The sequence below is a fragment of the Pleuronectes platessa genome, chromosome 20, assembly GCF_947347685.1.
Source record: "Pleuronectes platessa chromosome 20, fPlePla1.1, whole genome shotgun sequence".
In the NCBI taxonomy this organism is placed as follows: domain Eukaryota; kingdom Metazoa; phylum Chordata; class Actinopteri; order Pleuronectiformes; family Pleuronectidae; genus Pleuronectes; species Pleuronectes platessa.
This window is the reverse complement of record NC_070645.1, coordinates 11963426-11981810: the sequence shown is the minus strand read 5'-3', so window position 1 is coordinate 11981810 and position 18385 is coordinate 11963426. Positions and strand designations below refer to the sequence as shown.

General features: G+C 41.6%; 1 protein-coding gene across 1 annotated transcript in view; it reads left to right on the top strand.

Annotated features, from left to right (window-relative positions):
- The window catches only part of ctnnd2a (catenin (cadherin-associated protein), delta 2a), a 195414-nt gene that overhangs the window by 91056 nt on the left and 85973 nt on the right, over nucleotides 1-18385 (top strand). Inside the window, exon 11 of the mRNA XM_053412346.1 lies at nucleotides 6112-6409. Coding sequence (XP_053268321.1) covers nucleotides 6112-6409 — 298 coding nt within the window. The remainder of the gene's footprint in view (nucleotides 1-6111; nucleotides 6410-18385) is intronic.

Genomic DNA, 18385 nt, shown 5'->3' with positions numbered 1-18385 from the left:
CGAGTTCATGTCAGTATACAGTGGGCGAGCGGCAGAGAACACAAGGGAAAGGAAATTCACATTGCACCATACAGGGTGATAAACACTGTCACATCCAACTCAGTTGCATGAATGAAAAAGGGAAATGAGGGAAAAGCATAGTAGGAGAAAGGCCCTAGATTCTAATTGTTGTGAGACTACAGTCACGGCCACCATGTTTCCCATCAGTCTAATATACTTTATATACTGTATAGGAACTATAAATAGCAGCATGATTTGTACTGGCCATGTTCCTCTTCACATTCTTAGATTTGTCTGCATATTCAATCACAGAAAATATGTTCAAATCCATAGAATTGTATTACTCTTCATGATTATTCAGCTCCAGTCACTGGCCTGGAGCTACTGCCTAAGGGACATGGAGTGTTCTGAGGGAGTGCGTGTGCGTGTAAGTGTGCGTGTGAGCATGCCCACGCTCCTCTTCGTTCCCTTTTAAGCAAAACTACTGACGTCATCAGGACCAGTAAACCTCATGTGGACAATAGCCTGGTCCTAGTGCGGCAGACCCTACTTACTTATGGTTTTGGTAAATGGTTTTGTATTTATATAGCGCTTCTCTAGTCTTGATGACCACTCAAAGCGTTTTACAGTACAGTTTTACATTCAGCCATTCACTCACACATTCATACAGTGCATCTATTTGCAGTACTTTGTTATTCTATGGGGGGCCATTCAGGGTTCAGCATCTTGCCCAAGGACACTTCAGCATGCAGATGGATCAGACTGGGGATCGAACTGCCGACCTTCAGGTTGGAGGACGACCACTCTACTCCGTCAGCCACAGCCACCCTTATGACCTGGTTAAGGTTAAGATATGAATTGTGGTTAAAGTTGGTGTTGGACATGAATTGGTTAGGTTTGGGGATAAGGTTTTGGATGGAATGACCACAATGAATGATAGTCAATGCAAAGTTGTAAGAAGGATAGCTACACAAACGTGTGTGTGCGTGTGCGTGTGCATGTGTGTGTTTGTGCATGTTCATGTCCTCGAGAGCTTCCAGCTCAGGAACATCAAGAGCTGTGTGCTGGCCAGAAGGCTCTCCCAGGGATAAACAGGGGGAGAAACTAATCCTTACTCCTCTCCACATCCAGGCAGAGAGTGGATGTGTGTTGCTGTTGGCAAGGTTGTGTGTGCATGCTGTTGACCTCAAAGCATTAGAAAAAGATGTGTTACAGGAACGCATGTTTAGTCCATGTCAATCACTCCCATATTTGTAAACGCATGTTTGTGTCCTTGTGCACGTCTATGCGAGTTTGTGCGTGTGCATGAGCGTGTGCGTGTGTGTATTCGAAGGGAGATTGAGAGACTGTACTGAAGGGTTTTGTGTAATCGTGCTGAGCGCCGAAGCGTGTCGAGAGAAAGGACATGTCCTCAGCTCTGATCACATAGTCTACTACAACCAGAATAGAGAGAGAGGGGGATAAAACGGGTGTTAGAAGAAGAAAAGGAGAGAAAAACATGAAATGAATGGATGGTGATGACAGATGAAAAAAAAAACATTTCAAGGAGAGAAGGAGTGAACGACAGCGAGAGAGATGAGAGCAGGACAAAGATTTCAAGAGGGATGGGTTAAGAGAGAAAGATGGATGGGATATGGGTAGAGAGAGACACATCTAGATGGAGACAGAAAGAAGTAAAGGGCAAAGAGAAGGGTGAGGGGAGCGATTGAGTTAAAGTGAGAGATAGACGGAGAGGGATTGAAAGAAATGGAGGCAGAGATGCAAGAATGAGAAGAGAGGATGGCCATGGAAGGCTCAGAGGATTGGTTTGATCCCCTCTTGCTTTTCTCTCTCTTCCCATCGCCCTGTTTTTCTACACTCCAACATTCAGCGGCTGCCTCCACTCAGTACTGCAAAGAAAAAAGTAAGCCCTGCTGTAAAGTAGCCGGCCCCTCGGCCTCGCCCGGCTAATTGCTGGGGTATCACTGTGTCAAATGACTAATAGAGTTTCCCTCCCCATCGCTAATCCACCAGCAGGAGCGCAGCCACCGTTTGTTTACTCTGCGTCGAAGCAGAGCAGCACAAAGACACACCCGCCCTTTTTATTTCCTCTCCAACACAATTTCACACCGCCAGAGCATCAGGTGTGAGGTGTATTAGCGGTGCACGCACATGTGTGTGCTTATGCACACGTTTCATGATGTGTTTAATTCTTTATGACACAGTGCTATGAGTTTGTCTCATGCTCGAAAAGACACCCCCCCTTACATTTGTTAGTTGGTTTCACAATACTTGTGAGGACCTTTTGTTTCCCTTTTATTCTCTAACACCAAACCTTAATGAGAAACTGAAAACCTAAATGTGTGTTATGAGCTGTAAAGTTTTTAAAATCACATTATAACCCAATTTATAATGTATTGAGTTATAACACCAACCGGAGTTTCAAACCATCTTGGACCTTATTCCTAACATAGTGACAACCATTTGGAATGTCTCCAACCCACATTTATATTTATTTGAAAAGGTAAACACCCTCTAATCGAAGGTTGGCAGCCCCCGGCCACCAGCGACCACTCGTGAGTTGGAAAATTGGAAAGCTGGGCTTAGTTTTAATTAATGCTGAAACTAGACCCCAACACATCGTCAACCATTCAGAGATGTTTCCTATCCTCTCCTGCCCCTCAACAGTTTTTCACACATCAGCCTGGAGTCATTGCTTATAGAAAGAAAATCACAAGCCTTCATGGAAAATGTAACAAGATATATATCGATGTACGCTAAAGAATGGTTTTGTATTGTCGGTGCATTGGAAATGCCATGTGGCTCACAGTATATAATTATAGGTATGTTCATATTTTCTCCTAAGCAGTTATTTATATGATCTCGACCTTCAGTCTACTCATCATATGTCAATATTTTTACTAGACAACCTAGACTTAGTCTGAGCAAGCCAGATGTGTGTGTATGTGTGTAGGGTTGTCGGCGTGTGTTTGCCCCGTCCCCCAGCACTGCAAGGAGAGACACTTCAGCTAAAAGTCAGGGCTGAAGTGAGACTTAAACTTTAAATTCCACGCTAAAATTAAACCCTGAAACTAATGCTATTCTTTAACCAAAGCCCTGACTGACACAACTGCTTTAAAAGTTGGAGGAAATGTCTGAAAACTTCTCTCTAGGAAAGGAACACGATAATACACCTACACACACAGTGAAATACATGCCCACCTGCATGCATGTCTGTTGAATTTCTTCTTCTCCCAGGCTATATTCTCTCCAAAGGTCAGATTCCACCATTACCAGAGCAAATGATAAATTCAGCAGCTCTCCATTAACTTAAGGTCGGAGAAGAAGACAAGGAAAGAAAATGTTATGCAAACAGAAGGATGGACTTAACGAGTAATTTGGCAGGACACTTTTTTGGGCACCTCCTCTCTCTATTTGTGATTTCCTTCCCTCAGCCTCTCGGCCTCTTCCCAAGGACATCACTATTCAGCGGTCAAAGCACGGGCGCTAAAAATAATTTGACAGGCCATTTTTTGTGTGTGTGTCTTCCCTCTCTCCTCGTGTCCCCCACCACCCCTTTTCCTCTGAGGTTCATCCTCTTTGGATGTCGTGTCGCTCTATGTGAGTGCTGATACAGCTACTGGTGGCGTGCACTACTCGCCCGAAGCCTCGGCCACTAATGAGACGTTCAGAAAGGCAGAAACTGCACAGACACCGTTTAAAGAGCACAGAAAAAGACTGGGGATCTCTTCTGATGAGAATAACTCTGCTTCATTACCTTTCCTTTACGCTCTGGTTTCTATGCAGCTCTTCTGTCTCTCCTCCGTCACCTCTTGTTTTTTCCCTCTCCCCTCTGGTATTTCTGTTCTTTATACTGCAGCCCCGTACCTCATCCCTCAACTGGTTCTCTCTATTTCCAGAGCTCTCTCACTCTTTCACTTCTCTTTCCTTGCCTATGATTCTTTGGCAATCTTTGTCAAATGTGGGGCATCAGTGGAAGAGCTCACATAGCCCTACGCCTCGTGGGCATTGCATGGCACAATCTCAATTTTGGATTTTTCACTGTCTGGCTGGAAGGGGGATTTTTGTTAACCTGATTATAGAGTTTTGAAATGAATATATGCTAATGTTGTTGCATCATCCAAAAGGTTCCTCGTGCCTGTGGTGGGTCAAATAATGGAGTTTAGCAGACTTGGTGCAAATAATTTAAAACAGGAGGATTGGAAATTGTTTTAAACCAAATATTGGTTTAATCTTCTACCGCAGGAGTGTTTGTGTGAGAGAGAGAGTTGTTGTTACATCTTAAGGGCCTTCTTTCAGCATAAACATTGGTCTTGTCAGGACCAATAGACCTCATGGGGGTCAAAGCCCGGTCCTTATGAGATTGTAACTGTGATGTCCTGGTTAAGGTCAGTGGTATTTTCAAATTGTGGTTTGGTAAAGGTTAGAGTGAGGCATGAGTTAGTCATGGTTAAACCTCCTACAAGGAGCCTTTCATTTTTGTTGAGTGTGGCGCTTCTGTGGACACAAGCGGTAGTGTGTCCATTGTCACCTGTCGTAAAAACCACGGTCCAGACAGCGTGTGCGTGGCTGTCCACAATTATTGGAATTCAATGCAGAGTCCTAAAAAGAAGCGCTGTGCAAACCTGTGTGTGTGAACGTGTGCATGTGAAAGGAAAGAGAAAGTGGGTTGTAAAGGTCAAGTAAATGCCACCACTCAGGACGACATTTAAGAGCAAAGTTTGTTGGCCACATAACAATGATGGACTCGGCACACACACTCATTCGCACAGCCTTCATTAGTTCTGTGCAGGGGCTGAAACAAAGTGTAAATGTGTGCGTTTATATGAGGCCCCTCTTGTACTTGTATACGAGTTGCATGGGAGTGCTTGTGTCCTGGCCCAGAGTGTATGCGGAGTGTGTGTTGGAGTTGGTGCGCCTGGTCCCATCCAGACATTTTTTAAAGGCTAATTCTCTTTATAAATGGAGGCTCGGGATGTTTTAAAGCCCTAGTCCATCACGTGGCCACATATTGATTCCGAGGCTTGATGATTTATTACATGCTTGTTTAAAGAACACATCTATTGTGTTTTTTTGTTCTTTTTTGCATGTGCGTTCATGTCTGTTTCCGTGTACACATACCTTTTGTCGTAATGACGGATGGGATGGAAACCCCCCTCACTGCCCGGCATCCCCATCCTCAGCCGCCACATCATCTGTCTCTGTGTTTTTATAGCCAGAGAAACGAGGCTCCCAGACTCACATTAACACCTTGATATATCGCTGATCTGCCACTCCCGACGCGACAGGGAAGGGAGAGGCGACAGCTACTGTGCCCCTGCAGTGCTGCTCACATCCCCTGAGCAAATCCCTATTCAATTTTCATCTCACTCTAAAGAGAGCTAGCTCGGTGTGTTATTTATCTTTTTTTTATTTTATGTATTTTTTGTCCTTGTTGCTCACCAGGCGGGAAAAGGAAAACGGTTTCTGCAACGGTTCTGTAGCTCCGTTACAAGCAAAGTCTCCACATTTCATAGCATGGGAATGACGGGCTAACACTGTTCACAAATGGTCAGTGTGGTGGAAGGTTTTGTTCAAGGAAAAGTGTTTTTTTTATCATATGAGGTAACTGTACTTCATATTTGAATATAACTATAGATAAGTATGGAGCTGAAATGAATATAGGCACTATTTTACTATGGTTTTTCATGGAAAAGAAAATCACAAGCCTTCAACGTGAATATGTAACAAAATGTATATCTATGTACGCTAAAGAATAGTTTTGTATTATCGGTGTATGTTCATATATTCTCCTGAGCAGTCATTCATATGATCTCAACCTTCAGTCTACTCATCATATGTCAATATTTTTCTCTTCTCCCTCCTGAATCTCTCCCTCTGTTGAACATTGCTCCTTGCTGTCAATCCTGGGCATGCGGCCAATATTTATCCATCCATATGGAGACACGCTCGTCTTTACCCAACAACCTGTTTGTCTCTCTTTCTGCCTCTCCTCATTTCCTTGGGCCTCCTCTCCTCTCCTTTATCCCACTCTCCACCCTGAAGACCTCACCCAGCGTATCCATGACCAGGTCCTAAGTTATGTCCTCTGTCCCTACTTCCCTATCCTAGCTCCCTCCTCCCCTGGTGTCGACTCCGCCCCTTTGCAGCGCACAGCCAGTCACAGCACCGGGACAGGAAACTACAGCCGTGGTGGGACCAACAACTATGCCACAGTGGGCCCGGGCTACACCTCAAGCAACGTCGGCGACGTGTACGGCTCAGACCCATATGTGGCCGACCCCTACCGCACCCTGCAGTACTGCCCCTCAGTGGTGGATTCACCCTACAGCAAGTCTGGACCAGCCCTACCGCCCGAAGGCAGCATGCAGCGCTCACCTTCCATCGACTCTATTCAGAAGGACCCAAGGTAGGATGAAATAACCAGGATGAAAGGTGTTTATGGGCTGCTGTTGTAGTTTGAGTATGACTGTGTGTGTTTCTCGAGTTTAGAGTAAGGGACGTGTGAAGGATTGTCTGTGTCTGTGTGTAGACTACATATCTCAAGTGCCATTCTTTTCATCTGTTTCACACTCTGCATGTGTGTTGTTAAGTGCTCATGGTAGTTTAGTGAAATTTGGACACATGACATGTTAAATATGAATACATTTTGGATAAACAGGTGAACAGGTCTTTGTGCAGCAGTGGTGGCAGGGCCTCAGGGTTCTGTGGACTGAATATCACAGGTGGTCTTCACTCGCCCTGCTAAATAACTGCAGGTCTTTATTGCATTTGTTACATTACAGAGAAACAGCAGAATTCACTTTTTCAAATACATACCGGGAAAGAACTCCTTTTCAGATGTCAATGGTCAACTTAGTCAGTAAAACGACTATTCTTGTCTGAGCTGCTGAACCAATGTAGTGGCCTCACGTAAATAATTGAGTTTCTCGTTAACACAGTGCTACTGTGGTTCATTACACCTTATTTACATCAGGACTAGTCCTAGGCAGAGGTACAACATATGCATAAAGACAAAAAAAGACTAATAAAAGAGAGTGTCACTCGAGCCGCACACCAGTAGCTTCAGAAGTTCTATTTCACCTCCCTCAGTGTCAAGCTGTGTGTAGAAGATTCCTACTGGGCTGTGATCACTTCCACCCTCTTGTCTCTGCAATTAAGCAAAGCTCATTCTCCCTCTTTATTTATATATATTTCACAGGACTCTTGATGTATAATTCCTTTAATTACAGAGCGAGAGGGACTGAGACGTCTGTAGATTGAGTCTCAGCAGCAGCTGTCAGTCACAGGAGAAAGAGACACGGAGAAGGAGAGAAAGACACTGTGAACAAGATGAAAGAAGAGGGTGGAGGAAAAGAGTTAAAACGATGGCAAAGAAAGTAAAGCAAGAAATACACAAATAATCCTCCTGATACTGATAAGGAAGCATTGATGGCCCTTAGACATGTTTCACACAAACACAAATTATCAAAAATTCTCCTACTCAGAAAATGTGTTAAGAATATGCAAATTAATTCCTAAAATATCTATTTTATTGTGTTATTAACTGTGTAAAATTAATAGTGACTCTTACCCATGAAAGACCCATTTTCTTCTATATGCAAACCAAGTGAGTTGCTTTTTAGTTGGGATGGCACCTGTGAGACATTAGTTGAAATATATTCCATTTACCTTGAAACATTTGTGAGGAGTAAAGTAGCTGTAAAAACACTGAGCAAATATTATCTTTAGTGGAGGTGATCACTCTATTTCTGAAACGGCTTTTAGCTTTATATACTCCATGCGCAACAACCAGAGATACATATTGTTTCTCCTGCTTTAACACTTAATATTAGACAACAGAAAGATTAAAACCTAGTATCCTAAGCCACGATTAAGGAAATGTGGCCATCTCGGATACGGTTCCAGTATTTTGTGAGCTCTTTTGTGTGTTTAACGCCCTCCTGCAGAGTCCAATAAAACCTTATTTAATTAGAAGTTACCAAGTTCTCAAGGACTGCTTTAAAATTCATACAAAACTGCTTTCGACTCAGTGTGTTGTTTACTTTTAATTTAGGGCAGCGGTAAGCACCAATACATTACGAACCACAGGTAGCCAAAGTGAAACTTGAAACTCTGAAAAGAGAACCTAGCAATTAACAGACTTCCATACCAACACCATCCAGAATATGGTATCCCTGTAAGTATGAGCCCAGTGTTCGTTATAACTGACATGGTCATGTTATTGCTGACCGTACCGTTTCGGATTTTTTAGGAGGAACGTAAAATGAATTCTATAAACCTTTCATCCATCATTGGTACCGCTTTGAGGGTCTCGTGGGTGCTGGAGCTAATCCAAGCTGAATTTGTGTTAGAGGCAGGGTCCACACTGGACAGGTCTTCAGTCTATCATGGGCTGACATACAAAGACAAACAACCACTCACACTCACAATCAAACCTAGAGTCATCAATTTATCTAACCAGACTTTGGACTGTAGGTGGAAGACCATGGAGAAAACCACCACAGGCATGGGGGGAACATGCCATCTACACATAGACAGGCCCTGGTTGAAAAGCAGGTTGGTGCTAACCACTGCCCCAATGCTTTGTATTCCAGCAATGATGACCAGAGAGGTAGTGGACACAACAAAGGACAGCCCAAAATACAACTATTACAAGTTTTTGTCTTTTTTTTTTTTAAATGTTGGTTATATATGTGTATCCACTTTGATTTGCCTTCTCTCAATTCCTTTTAGCTCTAGCTATTTTGGCTGTTGTAAGACTATAACAGCCCTTTAAAGACATAAAGTCCACTGAAGCACTAGCGGACATTTAATTTGAAACAGTTCTATAAAGGGTTGAGGAAATGAAAAATAACCTTTGCACTAAAACAATGACCAACTAGAATGGCACTAAGTAGAGGGCATAGTTCCACCAAGGCCCAGCAGCCCCCTTACATTCAATTAAGCTGCAACAAACTGCACATAATCAGAGATATCAGTTCCCCTATTGTGCCTGATTTCATTGGTCGAGATTCATAAATTATTTTCTGTGAAAATGTGGAAAACATGGGTTAAACCAAAAATAAAACGGCTTATCCAAAACTCACCTTACCTCATCTAAGCACAACTCAAATTCAAAATAAAATCCTGCTTCTAATGAGGGCCAGTTACCTTTTGGAGCTGAGGTAAATAAAGGGTCACATCCACATTTGAGGAGATATGGTATGAACAAACAAATACTTAGTTAATTGATGTTGTAATTTTGTTATTGGTAGTCTGACACAGGCTCAATCCAGGCATCAATTTCCGGTTACCTTCCTGTTGCTTCTTGTTATTATGTCCATTTTAAACACAAATGTTGCCTTAATTCAGGAAAACACTTTTTTTAGTTTTAGTTTTATTTAGTTTCTTCTTATTTTTAAAGTAAATTTAATTAAAACCCTAAGAGCTGATTTCTTAAAACCTTGCATGATCCTTCTTGGTATTGTTGAATTTGAGCTTTGTGTTACATTTCTCTATGCCATGAGGTTAAATAGCCTCCTACTCACACTCTCTCTCTTGCTGTAATTGGATCTAGCTGAGCTAACATGACGTGCTAAATGAGTTAGCAGCTATTAGAGACAAGGAACACTGAGCGAGGGGCAGAGGTTATGTCGGTGTTAATGTGTGTCTGTGGGAGAATGCAGTGTGTGTTTGAGAGGAGACTGTATTTTTATGTATATTCTTTGACTTGTGTATATGGCTGTCGAGTGTGTGTGTGTCCGTGTCAGCCGGTTACACAGTTAGGGGCCATTACAGTCGCAGAAGAGTGAGCGCGATAGAGCAGAGGTGAGGACAGCAACATAAAAGAGAAAACTCAATAACCGCTAATGGATGGCAGTGAAGAGAGGGGGGCAGAAAGAGAGAGGGAGATGAGATAGCGGGAAGGAAGACTGGAAGGAGGGTCTGCTGAAGATGAAGTTAAAGGGAGGGATGAACCCAGCCGGGGGGGCAGGAGGCACATGATGATAAGAAGGTGGGGGAATACATGAAAATGGAGGAGAGAGGTTTTGGAAGGGAGAGGAAAAATGGAGGTTGGTAGGTGGAGATCAAGGTGGGAGGAGGTAAATGTTAGAAAGATGGGATAAAGGTGTGGAGAAGGACGACGCATAATTTAGATAAATCTTACAGCCTTCATTGTTCCGCTGTCTCTTTGAAAAAGGATTAACACCCAACTGGTTGCCCTGCTTAAACTGAATATTGCCATAGAGACGTGTGGCGGACTACAAGTGTCATGGAAATACTGTTAAATAATGTAATTAATTCATAACTAATTATACATTTCAGACATTCATTGATACATTGTTTACATATGTTCTATTATTCTATAGTATAAATTGACTAAATCCCACAAATTCATTATTTTTATGGGTTAAACAAAGCATAAACACAAGTCAATAATTTACTAAATCTATTAATGAATTTCACAAATTGAATTATTAATTCAGATTTTAATCAATGACCACTGCTATGAATTTTCATATTAGTTTTGATTTCTTCAGTCACTTATCTTCTGAGATAAGCCTTTTAGGCTTTGGGCCTCACATTGGTCAAACAGGGTAAAACAATGTAAATTACCCACGGGGTGTAACAAACTCTCTGAATGGTAGGAGAGCCGTTGGTAAGGGAGGCTAAATGAGTGAGCAAATCAAATGGCTAACAGGTTCAGGATAAACTGTGCAGAAATTAAAATGATAAGATAAATGCCCTTTAGGATTCAAATCAGTTATACTTCATTCAATTTATGAATCCATTTTCTTTTACTTCTGCTTTTAATCAGAATTTTCATAAAGTACATTGCATTTTGGATGAATGAATTAATTTCATTCAGACCAATTTATGTTGTTTTTAAAAATCCCTTCTTGAATTTCAACTATTTATTGATGGATTTGTAAATTACTCTTTTCATTGTCCCTTAGAATATATATTAATCTGTAATTTAGTCTATTTATTTAGATTGATCACAAATAGCTTTTTCATTAACAGTATTTAATAAATGCTTTAGTAAGGTTTCTTTGACACTTGCAATCCTCCATAGGGAGCAAGGTGAAGAGCAAAGTGTTGAGGTTCAGCTATAGAACCAATAAAGAAAAGAAGAACAATGATGGAGGAAATGAAATAGAAAGTAAAAAGTAAAGGAGGATTTTAAGTGAGGGGTAGAGAGCACACAGATACGTTTTTGAAGGGAATAAGGGAGACTTCCCTTTGGGCACTGAAGAAAGACGAAAAATAATGAAAGGAAGGAGGGAGTGATGTAGGTCTGTGAGTACGGGGAGAGAGCGATGAACATTTGCTCGGGGAGGAAGGGATTTGGGGACCAATGAGATGCGGGCCAATGGTTATTGTTACAAAGCTTGTCGAGGGCAGAAAACATCATACAAGCGGAGTTTCAGTGGAGGGGGAGAATTCACAGCGTGCTAAAAATGAGGATTGACGTGAAGAAAAAAGAAGAAGAGGTGTAAACTTGTGATCAAAAAACGAGACTGCGGTATTGTTTCATCTGCAGGAGTGTGCTTGTCTTATCTCATCATTCAGCCTTAAACAGAGACACAGCGCTTAGCTTGGGGGTAATATAAATCAAACTCCCCATGTTGACATTTTCTTCACCAATCCAACAGTTTTTAATGCAACAATAGCAGCTGCAGTACTAGAGATGTTTGATGTCTAAACTAATTTGTTCCAGTGAACGTTTCGCATTTAGCTGATTGTTTTACCAGACACGAACTGAAAACCCAGTGAACCATAATCCAGAATCCCAAGGTTAAGGCCACATCTCTGAAAAAATAGATGGAAAACACACATTGTATTGGTAAATGTAAAAAAAATTCCCCCTTTCTTTCCTTTATTCTCTTAAGACAACACAGCTACCGGCATGAAATAGCTGCAGTAGCTTGATATGACGTGATCCGATATGACATGTCATCGTCAACTCTCGCTATTTATGTCAGCATTTGTCGGCTCACAGGCTGAACACATCACTCTATTAATGGAAAATCTGTAATGGTCAGCTGTGCTGTGCATGGTTGTGTGTGTGTGTGTTGTGTGTGTGTGTGTGTGTTCAAGGCTGGGTCAAAGGCAGGGAGCTGGAGACAGTATGTGTGTGTATATGCACTTACTTTTGTGTCTGACATTTATAGTTTGTGATAGCATAAGGCTGAGGCAATGACTCCCATGTGTCACACAGTCGACAGAACAATGACGTGGGATTCTGTGTGCGTGTGTATGTGTGTTTGTATATTTGTGTGTATTACTGACAGATTTGTGTGTGTTCCTTTTTTTTTTGCGACCACTGTCTGTGCAAGTGCAGTGTGTTTTTTACACAAAGACAATTGGTTTGTGAGTTTCAGCACCATGGACAGCGACACAACCCTGCACATTATTTGTGACTTTCAGCACCCTGGACAGAGATAAGAGTTGGGGATCATTACTGCTGCATTGCAACTTATGCTACAAGCTGAACCACCTGTTCTAGCCATGTAACAACCAGGATTACCTCCAATACATTTCTGAAAGAAGTCAAACATAACTGGTAAATTATTGTAATTTAAATAAAACATACTTGGGGGCAGGACTTAGAGGGAAAGAGCCGGTCAGTACCTATTTTTGTCCTTTGTTATTCATCTGGGCTCCACATCAGCTGTAGGGAAGAAGAGACAAAAAAGAATTGGCAATGACAGAAAGATGATAAGGAAGATAAATGGATATGTTAGTGACTGGGTGACTCAGGGAGACGGAGCAGGAGAGGGAGGACAGTAAGGGTGTGATAGGCACAGTCATGGGGTGAGTGAGGGATTTAAAAAAAAGAGAAAGGAGGGAAGAGAGAGAGAGATAGAGGAAAGAGGACACACTCTTTTGGCTCTCAGCACGGCCCAGGGGTAATTTCCTCTCCGCATGAGAAATGCATGCTGGGATATGGAATCACCTCCAAGGGAGGGTAATGATGCATTGCCAGAGCCTTGGCCCTGGGGCACAGCTGTCTGTGTGTGTGGGGTGGGGGGGTGCGTGCGTGCGTGTGTATACCGTGTATATGTGTATGTGCGTGAGCGCTTCCTGGCCATCATCCCTGTCTGTTCTGGGTAAATTGCCCATTGTAGTTATTTTCCTTTTCTGAGGTAGCCTATCTGTTTGTGTGTGTGTGTGTGACCTTGGGATGATAACAATGTTCATCTGCCTTCCCTTCTATGATGAGCTTGACTCTCAATCTAAGGCCTGAGAGATAAAGGGACTGATATGTGACTGAGGCGGTTCTTTTGTTGTCATATACAGACACACTTACACCCATTTAACATTTAAGCATTTAGATTTGAGGGGAAAAGAGGCTGAGGGTAACAGCCAAAATGATTTTTTGCTGCGAAGCAGATAAAGAAATCCACATTGAAAGCCGTTTTAGCAGTAGAATGATGGCGCCATTGTTAAAGCAATATTATTTTGTGTGTTTATGTGTGTGTGGAGTCATTTAACTCCATATCAATCCATGTGTCCATAATCACTAATCATTTGTAAATGTGTAAAAATATCTTTAAAGTTGTGCTTGGATGAGCAAATAGGGACATACATCTGTAGATGTGTATTCATAATCTCGTTGTGTATATTCAGATTTGTTAGTGTTGTTAACAATTTTTTTTTAATAAATCTTTAAATGAGTACATAGATATGAATTGCTGAAAAGGCTTGGTGCTTTTTCTGAATATACATTTGCAGAATATTTTATACATTAACAAATCTGATTACATACAAGGATTGAGATACAGTTACACAACTATCCACACACAATCTTGTTACTGTATTGGCCACCATGTTTTTTATCCAGTGTTTGTGTTTGTTTGTGTGTGTGTGTTGGCAGGCTGTGTGATGTGTGCAGTCAGTAATGAACCTGTCATGTCCCTTTTGATCCAATCATTTCATTATTGTTTTTTACGATAATTACTGCCACTGACATTCCCTTCTATTAACATCCATCAAATCTTCTACACACATACAAAGGACCAGACACACACATAATGCAAATGCCCCCATTCAGCACAACAAAACTAATGTATTGGTTATAGGGGTGAAAAAAAGGTTCTACTTCATGCTTAACAAAAGTACGGCATTAGTTGCCGTCTCTCTACCTCCCACCTCTTGTCTGCCGCCATGTGGCCTGACACTGGCGGCATTTCGGAGGGATTATGGGAAAATGTCACACCAGCACAATTACTGTATATCTTCCTTTCTTCCCCACGCTTTCCTTCACCTCTCCTCTCCTGGAGCCAGTACTTGACAGCACAGCCAAACCATAGTCTATCAACAGACGTAAGCACATCTAGGGCCATACATATGAGGTTGAACAGATTATACAGCAGATATTGTTTATTTCTACCTTATTAAAATAGGTGATATCATCAATATTACAATATTTGTGTGTGTTTTTACATTGTGTGATACTAATTGCATTGAAGTACTTTTACATGCTTGTATGGTTAAGGCATGGTTTCCTTTTGCCCTTAGACCATATATATTCATCAGAGCTCCTTGCATATGTTATGATGAGTCTATATTCCAGTTGAGACAATTTTTCTCCATGCAGGTCTGTGGAAACTGCTCACTTTGACTGTCGAGTACATCTCACATGAATGCGAGCAGAATTCAGTTACATGTGTAGCACAGTGCTATCACAGTTACATGTGTAGCACAGTGATATAAGTACCCTCATGGGAGGGTGCTACTAAGATACATTTTTCCCTTGGACTTCAGTGCAGTCTGGCATGAACTCAGCGCTATCGACTTAACTCTCAGATAAATGGATCTCTTCTTTAATTACCGTTTTTATTAACATTAACCGCAGACATGAATTTCAAGCAGCTGCATGTCTCTCCCGCCGCTAACGTTGTACGAGGCACAATCTTCTGTGGGGTTGCAGACGTTAAGGTCAGCGAGATGTACTGTTCTCGTGCAGAAGAGGTATCTTGACCTTTCAGTTGAGTAGCTTGCAAGAAATCATGCGTCAAGTGTTTGTTATTGGACCCAGCAGGATCCGGTAATGACCACAGAATTCAGGTAAAGCAGAAACTGGGTGGTGGAGGGAGGTAATAATTTGAAAGCAGATGAGAGAAACTATTTTATTAAATAAACAGTGAGCTTGTACAAAGGTAAACCTATTGTAGAACTTTAGGATAGGGGTACATTTGTCTTGCTCATTTAAAATAATCATAATTCACTTACTTTCTTGTTGTAGGTGATCACATTTAGTAACGCTGCCATTACTGCCGGCTGGTACAACAGCATATCATCTCATATATAATATTATAATATAATACCTAATAAATAAAACCCACTCACACACATTCACTTATGCACAAACAACTCAATCAACTGTTGTTCATAATCTAGTTACCCTTTGGCATTAAAATGCATTGAGACTGACTCACAAAAAAAAATTCACTGTGGATAAATGATCTCAAGCTAATTTTAAAGAAAGCTTTTAATAAATGCTTTTCAAATATTGACAGTAGGCTTTTATAAATGTATATTATGGAGCTAACCTTATGCATCCTTGAAAGTTATTGCTCTTTTTGTACTTCTGTGAGATTCAACTTGGCTGAATGACGACAGCTCGAATAACATTTTACACAGGTAGCATTTAAGTCCTACACTGATTTAAACTAGTAAAGTCGCTGTCGTTATAGTGCTAGATGTTGTAATATAGTCTACAAACTCAATACACTGTATTCAAACTGACATTAAACTAAATATCAATCCGCTCTTTGCTGCACAACTGTAAATTGCTCGGATGCAGGCTTGACTGGAAGGTTGTTACTTCAGTCCCCAAACTTCTAGGACAAATTAGCATGAGTAGGGGAAACAGGCTCTTATCAATTCATCCATCAATCAAATTTTCTTTGTATAGCCCATATTCACATGTCACTGGTCATATTCACAAGTTTGTCACATAGGGCTTAAGAAGGTTTGACATCCGTGTCTCTTAGCCCTCGACAAGAACTTCCATAATTACCCAAAAATACAAGGGAATTGAAGATCTAATGATTAGCCACAAGTGAGGGATCAGTCTTTCAGGAAGGCCAGAAGTGCAATGGAAGCTGTGTGTAACAGAGAATGTCACAAATTAACAATATTCACATTGATCTAGAGAAAACATAGTGTCTTTATCAATGTTTGAATTTTTAAAGAAAAAGTAGCAATGACTAATGTAATGTTATAATGAATCTTGTTACCTACGATTCTGCAACGATAAAGCACAAGGACTTTGTTCCTTAAACCTCCCTCCTTACCAACTATCACTGAAGTGTCCTTGAGCAAGGCCCTTGACCCCTAAACTGTTCCAGTGGAGCTGCTCAGCCACTGTCAGATTAGCCTGTGTGCATAGCTGCACGGTCATCGAATCTACCCTGGTTGAATAAAAAAAATCGTTGATTGCATAGTGCTGATGGTGGCGGTTGTCGGTGGAGCCCAGCTATAATTGTTTCCTGTGTGGAATAACACTACTGTGTAAAAATAGGTGCTTGGCTGCATCATTATTTATTTCATTGTTTATTTTTAGTTGCAGGAAACTCTCCAGTTTTGCTCATAGACCCCCCCCCCCCCCCCCCCCCCCCCCCCCCTGCGCTTGTGATCTCCACACTCCATCCAGGTTTTTACACTGACTCATGATAAAATAACTCTGATGCATTCTCGGGGTGCTGACTCAATTTACAGTGCCTTGCATAAGTATTCACCCCCCTTGGACTTTTTCCCATTATGTACTGTTACTAACTGGAATTCAAATAGACTTAAATAAACTTTTTCCCGTTTGATCAACAAAACATGCATAGTACTTTGGAGGTGCAAAATAAATTTTATTGTGACACAAACAATAATGAGATGAATCTGTTGGGTGCATAAGTATTCACCCCCCTGTGTCAATACTTGGTAGAACCCCCTTTCGCTGCAATTACAGCTGCAAGTCTTTTGGGGTATGTCTCTACCAGCTTTGCACATCTAGAGATGGAAAGGTTTGTCCATTCTTCTTGGCAAAAAAGATGAAGCTCAGTCAGATTGGATGGAGACCGTCTGTGAACCGCAATCTTCAAGTCTTGCCATAGATTCTCTATTGGATTGAGGTCTGGGCTTTGACTGGGCCATTTTAAGACATTAACATTCTTTAATCCAAACCATTCCTTTGTAGCTCTGGCTGTATGTTTAGGGTCATTGTCCTGCTGGAAGATGAACCTCCGCCCCAGTCTCAAGTCTTTTGCAGACTGCATCAGATTTTCTTCAAGGATTTCCCTGTATTTGGCTCCATCCATCTTTCCCTCTATTCTGACCAGTTTCCCTGTACCTGCTGAAGAGAAGCATCCCCACAGCATGATGCTACCACCACCATGTTTCACTGTTGGGATGGTGTGCTCAGGGTGATGGGCAGTGTTGGGTTTTCGCCACACATAGCGTTTTGCATTGAGGCAAAAAAGTTCAATTTTGGTCTCATCTGACCAGAGCACCTTCTTCCACATGTTTGCTGTGTCTCCCACATGGCTTCTGGCAAACTCCAAACGGGATTTTTTATGGATCCCTTTCAACAATGGCTTTCTTCTTGCCACTCTTCCATAAATGCCAGATTTGTGGAGTAGACGACTAATAGTTGTCCTGTGGACAGATTCTCCCACCTCAGCTGTGGATCTCTGCAACTCCTCCAGAGTAACCATGGGCCTCCTGGTTGCTTCTCTGATTAATTTTCTCCTTGTCCGACTCTTCAGTTTGGGTGGACGGCCTCCTCTTGGTAGGTTTGCGGTTGTGCCATATTCTTTCCATTTTCTTATGATGGATTTTATGGTGCTCAGAGAGATGTTCAAAGCTCTGGATATTTTTTTATAACCTAACCCTGCTTCATATTTCTCCACAACTTTATCCCTGACCTGTTTGGTGAGCTCCTTGGTCTTCATGATGCTGTTTGTTCAGTAATGATCTCCAACAAACTCTGAGTCCGTCACAGAACAGGTGTATTTATACTGAGATTAAATTGCAGACAGGTGGACCCTATTTACTAATTATGTGACTTGCAAATGTGACTTGTGAATGCAATTGGTCGCACCAGTTCTTTGTTAGGGGTTTCACAGTAAAGGGGGTGAATACATATGCACTCAACACTTTTCAGATTTTTATTTGTAAATAATTGTGAAATCCATGTAATATTTCCCCCCACTTCCAAATGATGCACTATTTTGTGTTGGTCCATTACATAAACTCACGATGAAATAAATTTTAATCTGTGGTTATACCATGACAAAATTTAGACAAGTCCAAAGGGGGTGAATACTTATGCAAGGCACTGTAGATGACTGGATCGCTCCATCTCTCCCTCTCCATCTCTACAGCACACTTCTGCAGGTAG